General features: G+C 40.8%; 1 protein-coding gene across 1 annotated transcript; it reads left to right on the forward strand.

Moving 5' to 3' along the window:
- Positions 1-11,486, forward strand: LOC137294296 (uncharacterized). The gene is made up of 10 exons (XM_067825297.1): positions 1-99; positions 1,683-1,904; positions 3,054-3,187; positions 4,457-4,586; positions 5,012-5,152; positions 5,604-5,825; positions 8,655-8,780; positions 9,137-9,340; positions 9,821-9,896; positions 10,099-11,486. Exons 1-10 carry the CDS (start codon positions 30-32, stop codon positions 10,628-10,630), a joined length of 1,857 nt encoding a protein of 618 aa, XP_067681398.1. The 5' UTR covers positions 1-29; the 3' UTR covers positions 10,631-11,486.
- The last annotated feature ends 1,317 nt before the right edge of the window (positions 11,487-12,803 follow it).

Below are 12,803 nucleotides of genomic sequence, written 5' to 3' on the forward strand. Positions count from 1 at the left end.
GTTTGTAAAGTACTTCCTGGTTAACAATCATGGCGAAGCGCGCAGCCTCGTGTCTACTCGTACTTCACGTCTTCTGCACGGATAATGCAGCTCACTTTTGTACGTATTCGGATGATTTTGGTTGTTGAAACACATTAATACTTACATAAGGCTACAAAGGATGATACCGAAAAAGACGATGGTGTAAACATGCATGCCTTATAGCTGGATTCTTTGCGGATGTTTCAGTGGCAGTTAGCTGGTAGGGCACTAGATGCTTATTCTTTAGACGAACACGTGGCCTGTTTTTCATTTGTCCATGCGTATATTTTATCACTGCCTTTACCCTTTACCGCATGGCGGAATGTGTTTCGAAGGATAATCGGAGACTGGTTTAACTGGCGTTGAAATTATATATGACATCATATGTGTGACAATGTTGTGACATCATATCTGAGCAAAACATCTTGAAACACAGAGAGTGAATGAGTTTATAGGGCACTAAACATATTACAATAGTATCTCCTGACCGACTTCACCATTGTGGACAGAAGTAACAGATTTGTTTGTTCAACGCACTGTTATTTAGTCAGCTACGTCCGGATTACAAAGCATTGTTCTCATAGCGAGTTGAATGTTGGGACTGTTTTTCTAGTCCGTAATCCGCAATTGAGAGATTCCGAATTATAAAGCTCGCTTTAATGATAAATTAAGAAACATATTTTTGCCGCGGCACAGAGAATAGTCTGGGTTATACAGAAAACCGGCTTACATAGAGTCCTGGCTTGACAGATCCACTGTAACAGTTTTCCCTATCAAATACTTAGTATGGTGCCTGTGAATTTCCGAGCTGGAATTTGTTACCAGCAACCCATGCCAGTTCTAAGAGGCGACTAACGGGATCTGGTGGTAAGGCTCGCTAACGTAGCTGTCACATGTAAGTGTTTCCCAGCTGCGTTAATCGATACTCATGCTGTTGATCACTGGATTGCCTGATACAGACTTGATTAGTTACAGATTGATACGATATATCTCGAACGTTGCGTTAAACAACAAAGAAACAAAGAAACAAAAAACAATTACGATGTTGTTGCTACGTAACGCAAAAAGGTAATCAAACAGATGTACTTAGTCTATTAACAACAGTGAAATGATTCTTTCCTCTCTTCATGCTTGAATACAGTATCAAGTTGGACCTAATTATAGGAGTGCTGGATACATTACATGACATTCTATGCAGGCTATACGTCCCCATCCCTTGCTCGCAATTACACTCCCTTTGCTTTCATTTGAGACCCATGAATTGCTTCACTAATGCAACACGAAATTGGAATGATTGCAACAAAACCAAATTTTGCATGGTAACATGAAATCGAAAGACAGACAGACAGGGAGAGGGAAAGAGGCAAAATCTAACAATTCTGTTTTCTTGCAATTGTTAGATTCTGTTTTAGCTAGCAATTCAGCGCTCTCAAACGCAATGAAACAGACTGTAAATGAGCCGGTGTCCCAGGGAGGTTTTATGTCATCGTATGCGTTTGATGATACGGAAGTGTTAAAATAGACGTTCACAATAGCGGATGCTGTCATGTTAAGCCTGGTGATGTGTTGCTGTGATAATTCAACCTATGACTGATTTCAAATGATGATCGTGATCTCTTGACTCGGGTCTTTGCTCCATTCACTCACTCTCGATATTTCAGCACAGTGGTATGACGACAGCAGACTTGGGACGGATGCCAGCTTGGAGTATCACACAACGACAACACATAGCAGCTGGTGGGAGGCTGTAGGAGAAGGGTGTGGCTCCGGACGAGTCTACATCCCCAAATCAGATGTACTCCCTGATGACATCACACAGAAGATGATACCAGGCCAATATTACTGGTTGGGGGCAATTGCATACTCTACATGGAAATGGACAGGTGCCACATTTTCTTAATATTAACCAGAAACAATATTTCAATATTGTCCATATTTCAATCATCTTTAATATCTTCATTTTTCAACGTAAATTCAAAACATCCGCACCCAATTGATCCTATAGTTTAACTGCATTTTGTGAAGTTTCCCTTAATCCCTCTGCACTTGTCATGCATGTATACTCTCCAAACGGGAACTAGTCTATTAATTTTATTTTGCAGTTTTTAAAATATGCTTCAATACATAATGGAACCTTAAAATGGAGTTTGACAGGACATGTATCTCTATACCCTTCTCTCCCCAATTATTCTCTCTCTGCCCCTACCCTGTTTATTCATGTTCTCTCTCTCTCTCTTTACCCTTTTACCTCTCTCCCTGTCGCTACCCCTTTCTCTGAGTGTGTCTCTCCTTGTCTGCCTGTCTCTGTCTACCTTTCTCTTTCTTTCTACGCTTTTTCTTTGTCTGTCTATCTGTCTCTCTGTGTCTCTCTGTCTCTATCTCCATTTCTGTCCTTTCCCTCTTTCTTTACCCTTTTCTCTGTGTGTGTGTCTCTCTCTCTGTGTCTCTCTGTGTCTCTTTCTGTCTACCTTTCTCTTTCTGTCTGTCTCTCTGTCTGCCTCTCTCTCTGTCTCTTTGTGTCTGCCTTCCCCTCTCCTCTCTGTAGGATTTTGCTCTCTGTCTCTCAGTATGTCTCTCTCTGTCTCTCCCTCTATCTTTACCCCTTTCCCTGTCTGTCTCTCTCTTCCTCTCTGTCACTGTCTCTTTCTCGCTCCATCCTCTTTGGAAACAGCTGGAGTCATTTCGTGATGTGTGATGTGACGGATCAAAACTATATGTTCTGTGTCTCTCCTGCCTTTTGCGTGGAATGAACTTTGTTTCGTCAGATAAAGTAGACAGATTGTTTTTGAGTACTCGACGTGCTGCTTGTCATTTATACAAGCTGACAAGGATTGTTTATATTTTGTGTTATTGCGTTGATAATATCATCATCAGATGTATAACATTAAGGCACAGGCAAAACTTTAGAATTTGATAACTGTATAATCAATGAGAACGTGAATATTATGGCCCGTTCTCTTGAAATAGCGTAGTAGAACTATATAATTTTTCACGTTAATGTTTGATCAAGAATGAAATTATTTCCATTACAGACGGATCGCCTTTCTACAAATACGTTGGCTACAGCACACAACCCTTGTACGAGTCAGATCGTCATCTTGTAGACGGTAACTCCGCCTCCCGGTGCTCTTTGAAGTGTGGAGAAAGCGATCCCTTTGGGCTGAAGGCAAGTTTTGTGCGTGCGTGCGTGCGTGCGTGCGTACATGTATGTATGTGTATATGTGTGTGTATGTATGCATGCATGCATGGATGTGTGTGTGTGTATATATGTGTGTGTATGATATTAATATGAATATATACACATAAAAATATATTAAAATTTGAGATTTGTTATTGGAGTTATGTACATCTGTGAACACTTGAAAATGCTGCATGATCTGAAAAACGTGAACACTGTTTATAACACCACGGAGATTCACATATGAATACTTGACAACAAGGGATATACGTGAACGCTGTTGATAACACTATAAAGATTCAGACAGAAGCTCCAGACTGTAAAGCAAAGTGAGTCTCCAGATGTCCGATCAAATCACCACTGGCACTGGCAAACCCTACATCTTTTGAAAGAAACGTTGAGGAGGTAACTCCCAGTCTTCACCTTGGAAACAGGACACCAACTTTTACGTCCGCTGTAATGCAGGATCTTAGTATACGTCCTCTCACCTGCAGGAGTTGCCGGAATTGGTCTTCAGAGACGGGAGTGGTGCTGGCCACATTGACTCCGTTTGGTTCTGCGACGAATCACTTTCCTCCTTCCAGAAAAGAAGGGCAGATCTGAGTGTATAGGCAACGGTGTTGTTTCGAACATGTCACTATCGCTGGAAGGAGTACCTGATACCGTGGATATAGCCATCTCTCAGAGACAGAGAAAGAATTTTAGAAACCAGTTAGAGTAGCTAAAGGTGTTGGCGTTATAGCGTCCCGACTCTACAATTTCACTAAGACAATGTTTGCCCCCACGTAACAGATCTGTGAGTTCTGAAAACTAATAGTTATGCAATTGACGTCAAGGTCCCCGGATTAAATGTCTCAAATCCTTTGAGCATTTGGTGCATGAAATAGACCGGTTTATCCAGGAGCTTCAGTTACCCAAAGCTATTCAGAAGGGATGGACGATCATTTCACAAAGTGCCATCCACATCTTCTTGGGGCCATGGATAGGAGGTGTCAGTCAAGCCCAGGGTGGACATGAGCTTTACGACTGCCCCGCTTGAGATTGTGACGTACATGGCAAAAGTTAACATTTGACGTACATCTGTTTATTTCGTCGTATTCCAAACTCAAACATGGCGTATTTAAGCCTTAAAGAACCCGCTAAACACCTATAAATATGTGAGGTTTTCTGTCAGTATAGATTTACAGAACTATCCGATTTAATACAGCGAAGGGGAAACTGTAGTGGCAGTTAATGAAGATACATGTCTATTTGAAGGGTGATACGTGCTACTGTGATGTCAGTGACCAGGTACAAATGACATGGAACCAGACAGGAGTCCCTTGTCCTGGAAACTATGACGAGAGGTGTGGAAACCAGGACGGCGTCTCCGTGTACAGAAGTGGAGGTAACACATCCATTGCCATTGCGCATATAAAATTCTCGTATCTACCTTCAGTAACGTTTGACTGCATCGTTTGTGAAGTGCTTACAAGACAGGAACATTCCTTAAGGGCTCGAATTCACCCTCTCCGTGAGTGGGACTGGACAAGTTAAAGTAAACTGATGTCTGTCTTGAGGCTACGACTTCGTGTGTCTTAGTCAGAAGTGGGTGAATATATTTTCATGCCCCTTTTAGCAAAATCCCAGCACTATCAGGGCGAAGGACGCCATAAATGCGCTCCATACATTATGCCCATGTGGAGAATCAAACCCGGGTATTCGGCGTGATGAGTAAACGCGTTTGCTTTTATCGTAAGCTTTCCCACCGCCCTTTGTCTTCAACCAAATCCCCTAGCTGAAATATTTGTACTATGTCTTTTTCTTTTTCAGAAATCACATTTGACCAAAGTGATAAGGGCATGTGTGTATATGCAGAAGTCATAACATTGGGACATCAAACCGGGTATTATCCATCACGTTGTGATATTTCAAGATCAGCTGCTTGTACTAACGGAGCGGTATTAAATGGGTGTAAGTTCCATGTGTGTGTCGATGGTTCAACAATGTGGTTAAAGCTTGGAAGATTCAGGTTCGACTCCCTATGTGGATCTAAAGCCAATGTATAACGTTCATTGCCTTGATACTGCTAAACGCAGCATAAAACTACATTGACAAAAATGAACTAAGAATACAAATACATTCTGATAAACTCTAAAATAATTGTTTATTAATATCAAACAATCCTTGAATCTGCGTTTATGAAATTGCTCATTATGTCCCTTTAAATACCACATTCTGTACTTCCGGTTACCCGAATTGCCAAATATACAATTCTATGTCTTCCTAAATATTAGTTGTATTGGGTGATACTTTAACTAGTTACTGGCTAAAGTAAACGTGTTGTATAGGATCTTTCAGTTTACCAACATTTTCTTATTGATATATGTGTATAGAACTAGCTCTGATAGCTGAACTATTTCAGTGGACAGTTTAACTGACAGCGAAAACACATGCAGTGGAAGCGTGTGCGTTTATCATACTGACAACTCGTGGGATGAAGTCAACAGGACGTGCAATCTGGTGACAGTCACCAGTCGAACTAAAGATTACCTTCACGACGCCATGACGTATAAATTCGTGAGTCAGGATAAGTACACTTACTGGATTGGATTAAGGAGAGGCTATTCGAAGAAATGGTTGAACGGTAAGTTGACTAACGAATCCTGCTTTTGGACACTTGAGTTTCATGGCGAATTGGAACCACTGGGCCCCTATTCTCGAAAGGATCCTAGCCCTAGGATATCCTAACTTTGATCCTAGGGTCTAGGATAGGTGTCCTACCTTATTCTCGAAACATATCCTAGCACTAGTATATCCTAACTTAGGACAAATATTAGGACAGGTTCTGACTTGTCCTAAGTCTATCTTAGTGAAAATCAACACGGTGTGATACTTGTTTGTTCACCAATGTGGACGTTGTGAAAACTTAATTACAGCTGAATTTACAACACGTAGTTTTTTTTATGGGTTAAGAACATTTGTTTGTGTTTATATCAGTTTGTCAGTAGTGAATAAGACATACTTGTTGCAATACACATATTCTTTAGATGTACAAACGAGATGTAGTTTTATTCTTACCTACTCTATCCCTTTTTACTCACTACATCACTCTTTTCTGTCACATTGCTCTGAAATGTCAATATCAAGGCCAACTCGATAAGGGAAGTAACTTCTGTTTATTTCCTAAGTGAATTTTCACTTTATAAGATGACTCATAAAGAAAGTCAGACTTTCAAAATCTGACGAGAAATGTTATGTCCTAGTGTAATAAATGAATTTGATGTGATGCAAATATCGAATATGTTAACATGTAAAAATACTTAGATCTAGTTCACTCTATTTTTCTGGATACAAGGTATGAATTTTGATTATAACTATAATTAATTACAATTTCTCCTAGATCAAGTAAGTCCACGAAAACCTTTTACTTCGATTTTTAGTCTCACCATTTGACTTGTAAACGAGATCGTAGTTGCCGTTACATATGTGTTTTTCATGCAGTGAATTATGGGTAATATTTAGGTGAACTTAATGAAGATTTTGTTCTCACCTACTGAAGGGCTCGCTGTCCTAGCTAGGATCTGTTACTCAACCTAGGACAAGGATATGATTATTTCGAGAATGGGTCTTGTCTTAACAGTAGGATGTCATAATTCCTGTCCTAGCGTAGTTAGGATCTGTCTTAGCTGGGACACTAGAATAGGCACCCTGGTCTATTTGCGCCCAGTACACGAGACCATACTGAACAATAGAAGAGATATGATTCCATTCCACTTTACATACTAATATATTTCCTTTTTTGAAAAGGATGTAGTCGTTTCGAAAAAAAATCGGATCAGGGAAAAAAGAAATTGTTAAAAGCAGGTTTCAAGTCAGTACACAATGATCATGGATACCTTTCTCTAGTATGAACATTTCTGCAGAAGTGAATAATGATAAACTGCCCGCCTAGTTGAACCATAAAGTTTGTTTCGGTGTCCAAGATGGAGTTAGGCAGTCTTGATCTTTCTGGGTTTCTTTCTACCAAAGAACTTTCTATAACTTACAACTGTCGCTAATTTGTGGTGAACCATCTAACGAACATGGTTCCGAAATGTTTTTATCAGATGTCGTTACAGATTTTATCAGATGTCATCACAGATTTTGTCAGACGCCATCACAGATTTTATCAGATGCCATCACAGATTTCATCAGATGCCATCACAGATTTTATCAGATGCCATCACAGATTTGCTTCACATGTTGTTCTGCTTTCCAATTTAACCCAACATGAATATGATTATTTCCCCTTTAAATCCCACATTCTGTGCTTCCGGTTATCCGAATTGTCGAAAATACATTTATATGCTTTCTCAGAATTAATTACATTTGGTAAAAGTTTTGCTAGTTATTGGCTAAAATAAGCGTCTTGTGTAAGAAAGAGAGCCTTTTAATATTTCGAACTGGAGTGTGTCCGACATGTCTAAAATCTATAATCTGAGAAACAATACGGTGGTATTGTAACTTGATATTAACCTATGACAAATGAATCACAACAGATATGTTATATAGTAAAAACATCAGTCAACGCAAATGTCGTCTATTTTTTGCTTGTCGCCACGTGTGTCCATGTCCGTGTCCGTGTCCGTGTCCGTGTCCGTGTCCGTGTCCGTGTCCGTGTCCGTGTTTGCTTCTTTGGAGGCGGATGGGTCTGGAACAAACAATCCAGTGATGGACAACCCACAAAATCGTCGGTGTCCTTTAGTCCTTTTGCGAGACTTGGAATCTTGGAACACCTTCGGTTTCCAAGTTTAGGTACCTTTTAAGACTTTCAGTGGGTTACATGGATACCTCTTCTGCCGAGGTGCCAAACGCTATTCTGCATCTTAATCACATAAAGTAGGATAAAAAGTCTCAGAAATGTAGATTAACCCATGTTCACTTCTATGTTCATTCGCACTGTAATCCCTTTCCAAATGAAACCTCAAAATGTACATATTGTACTTATTTTGCACGGTGAGATTACTGGTCAGAAGAGGTTTCTAATTCATCATGGACTAGACGTTATTATACACTGAAGGGGTGTAGAGCTGATGCACTATTACCCCAAGACAAGTCTACTGTTGTTGTGCCTCGGCCTTGGGGTAAAGGGTTGCAGATACGGATTTCATAGTCATATACGAGTAATTATTGCTTTCAGAGCCACGTGTGTGTGTCTGCTGTTGGCACTGGAGTCATTGTTGTTTTGGCTAAATAACAGTGTCAGTGAAAAAGTTAATCTAGACCATGAAAGCTGGTGAGGAAATTATTAGGAAAGACTCGCGCACGTAAAAGAACCCGATCTGACAGATTCCTCTAATAACAAACACGAGATAATGAATAATTTACTTCCTATTGTGTAATATGCTCAGATTATGATTTGTTACGTGTTATTTTAACAGAATGTTGAAAGAACAAATGTTTGAAGCATTAATTCTACCCTGGAATATCTCAGGAAGTGACTACCTGGACAGTGCAATAACTCCCTACACAGCTGACAAACTCTGTCTCTCCACGACTGGGACCTCACTGCTCCACTGGGAGGATTGTTCCTCTGAATTACCAACTATTTGTGAATCGGGTGAGAGAATGTGATAATCACGTAGATTTAATTCGTTTAAGTCTATTTGTATAAACAACACTATATGGTTATGTTCCGTTTCGTAGAGAGAGAGAGAGAGAGAGAGAGAGAGAGTATGGTTTTGTTTGTCATACTAGTATTACTCGTCACACTCAGCCATAATACGTTGAAATGTGCGAAGCAGGTCAGCGAGCCTGACCACATGGTCCCGTTAGTTGCCCCGCATGGGCTACTGAAGACCAATTCTAACCCAGATCTTCACGGGTTCAGGTCAGTGGTCAGGGGAATATCTCAAATAACACCAACCTTTCTTGATTTAGTTTGCTTATCTCATAAAACAATGTTTATATCCACAGCCTCACCCAAGACGACGAGATCCACTACATCATCTGGTCTACACACCACCTTGCTTTCCATACATACAGGAACCTCGGCATCGGTGACAACGACACCAACAACCATGCCTGTACTGACCAGTCAGACATCCTTCACAAGAGATGTGATTCAACAGACAACAGAGCCATTCTCGGATAAACACGAACAAAGCAGTAACAATATAGGTATGATTTCAAGACAGAGAGACATAATACACAGCCATAATACATTGTCATGTGTCAACCAGGTAAGCTAGCCTGACCACATGATCCCGTTAGTTGTCTCACATGGGTTACTGCAGACCAATTCTAACCCGTTTCTTCTCGGGTTCAGATCAATGGTCAACTATTCAGTGAACGTCAAAGTCTTAAATTCATAGGACCCAAATAGTGTAGATCGATGATCATGCAGTTTATCACTGGAGTGACTGGTCCAGACTCAGTCATTTGCAAACCGAAGCCATAGAATATTGAGGGGTGCGGTGTAAAATTAATTCATTCACTCACCCAAAGTCTTAAATTAATCGTTCCTCCCGCATGGAGATAACATGTGATCTAACAGAACGCTGCTGAAGGCGCCGTTAACCTCCACTCCCCAACTCCTTTCACTGTATTGTTATACTGATGTGTATATACAACCATTTCTGCCAACAGTCTTGGTTCCAGGTTTGTACTATGGCCTGTCAGTTCTGGGTGTGGTCGTTGTCGCCGTCGTTATTACTCTACTGCTGGTTATGTACAGGTAAGTCCTCAGTGATGCGATAATTATATTGTACCGTTTGTTGTCAAACACATTCAAATACGTTTGTACCGGCCTTTGATATGTCTAAGTTACGAATGTCTCGACGTTAAAGCTTGGTTCCTGCTTAGTACTTCTATGGTCATCAACATACGATCATTAAATTAATTAGTATTTAACGAGTATTGATTGCGTTTATGTTTAGACAGAAAAGGTGTTGCTTTACATCCGTGCCAGTTGAGCCAAAGGCCAACAGCCTCCCTATGCTATCCATGGACAACGACCTTTATCTATCCACTGATGGTCAAGGTGAACAAGGAACTGTTCCAGAGCCGTCTGCAACAGCAAACAGGAACTACAGTGATGATGAATACGATTTGCTTGACCAGAATAACCGTGGATGTGCAAATGAAGAGACGGCTGATGCAGTACTTAGTTATCCAAAGGACTCAGAACTCACATTGGGTTACGGGAAACCTATGTCACACCATGGCGGACGTGGTGCTTACGATCACGTGATGAAGGGTCAGAATATTCAGGATGAAACGAACGACCATGCAGGAGACAACGGTACAGTTCCTAAGGGCGATGACACATACGACCATGCAGGAGACAATGTGACAGTTTGTAAGGGCGATGACACATACGACCATGCCGGAGACAATGTGACAGTTCGTAAGGGCAATGACACATACGACCATGCGGGAGAAGACAGCTGCTATTATAATATGCGGTGATGTTTTAATAGTTCCAAACTGGGAAGCACATAACAGAATTCATGCTCGAGACCTTTCATAAAGATACATGCTTAACTGCTTCAGACACACCCTACATAATTTTCAGTTTTCCATGCATGTAATTATTACCACTTTTTTACTATGTCTGGCATTCATATTTCATGTTCTGTACACCGATGTATAACTCCGGTGTGATTTACCACGTCAAGCATACACTAAATACTAAACAACGAAACACCCCTACCTTTATGAATAACTATATGTTTGGAGACATTAGTAAATCGTGAAACAGAAAATCGCAAATGCCTTCATATGTAGGTGAAGTGCATCTTTTAAAGAATCATTAAACTGTTTTCGATCGTGCCGAAATACCACAATAACAGTGATTTAGATGTCGAAAAAAAATTGAGAAATAAAATTTTGGTTTGAGAAAAAGATAAAACATTTGCATCCATGTCACGTGTAGAAAGCTTCTGTGGGGGATGAACAGAACCTAGAATGCATGATGTAATACACAAATATGATAAAGATATCACGGTTAACAGCTGAAGAGAGAGAAAGACTCATTGGGATGGTGCAGATGGGATCAACATATGATGCTGTCGCCAACGCCCACAGGCATACCAAGACGTGGACGTCCACGCATCACATCGACAGCTACGATAGGTACCTTTGTCATTACGGACGGAGGGTAACGTTTTCTTTTGGCGTTTAGTGTATACATGTACATATCTATTACAGACTAAAGAAACGCTGACTGAAGCCACACCAAAGAAAAATTCGTAACCATGATATCATTCTGCTGTAGAGGTGCAAGTAGACACGTTCATTACAAGTATTAAATGTTTTATTTATCCGTTACAGCGTTATATCTTCATTATTACCGTATTTGGTGTGTTAGTTGCAACGAAAAGTTCTATTATCCTCCTTCAGATGATTGCCTACCCGTGAAGATCCGGGTGAGAACTGATCTTCAGTAGCCCATATTTGTCGTAAGAAGCGACGAACGGGATTTGGTGGTCGGGCTCGCTCACTGGGTTGACCCACACGTCATCGTATCCAAATTGCGTAGATCGATGTTCATGCTGTTGATCCCTCGATTGCCTGGTCCAGATCCGATTATTAACAGACTGCCGCCATATAGGTGGAATACTAACCTCACTCACTCAGATGTTGTCAGCTGTGGGTATGCGAAATCGTGTATTGTCAGTTGTGTCATCTCAAAGTTTCTCCTTACTGTGTGGCCTCTTTGAAGTCAGAGAGTATATAGTGGCAGTGGTCGTCCACATTGGCTGGAAGGATGCTTGAGGAATGTCCGAACTTGGTCAGCTGTGCCACACACAATCGTCTTGTCGATGTGAGTGAGTGAGTGAGTGAGTGAGTGGGTGAGTGGGTGAGTGGGTGAGTCAGTGAGTAGGTCTGTGGGTGAGTGGGTGAGTCAGTGAGTAGGTCTGTGGGTTAGTGAGTGAGTGAGTGAGTGAGTGAATGGGTGAGTCAGTGAGTAGGTCTGTGGGTTAGTGAGGGAGTGAGTCTTTCACGTCGAGGACACCAGAAATGGGCTTCACACAATGTGAGCATTCAAATCCCATTGATGAGTGGACCTGAAGTGCGATGTTAAACCCCAGTCCACCTCATCGTAGCGTTATTGATACTTCCCAAACACTCAGGGCGGATCCAGGATTGTTAAAAGGTGGGATGGTTTGAAGTTAAATGTATTCATCCCTTCTTATAGCAGAAAATTAATATACAGTATAATAGATAAAGATATATTACACGTATGCGTGTGGTATTTGGGGACGGGGGAGGAAAGATTTTATAAATCTGAAAGGATTGATGGAATGCATAAATAGCATACATTTCGTGTTGTATTACTATCAATTATTATTATAATTAGACATGAGCAGAAGAAATTGTTAATTTGACAGCTGTTCTACACAATGGTTTATATGTACTGCTGTCTAATGCCCCTTGCAGATTTACTGATCACAACAACATACTACGCCCACCTTCCGCTAGTACTAGTGCTATTGCTAGTAGGAATATAAACGATTCCATAACATACGCATGACGCCACCTGACACCTAAAATAATTACTGTTCACTATTGTTCATTATTAAGTGCAGTGGGTGTCCCAATTAGAGGGTGATTTTGTAGACAATGGCTGCAAATCATT

The sequence above is a fragment of the Haliotis asinina genome, chromosome 8 (assembly GCF_037392515.1).
Source record: "Haliotis asinina isolate JCU_RB_2024 chromosome 8, JCU_Hal_asi_v2, whole genome shotgun sequence".
Lineage (NCBI taxonomy): Eukaryota > Metazoa > Mollusca > Gastropoda > Lepetellida > Haliotidae > Haliotis > Haliotis asinina.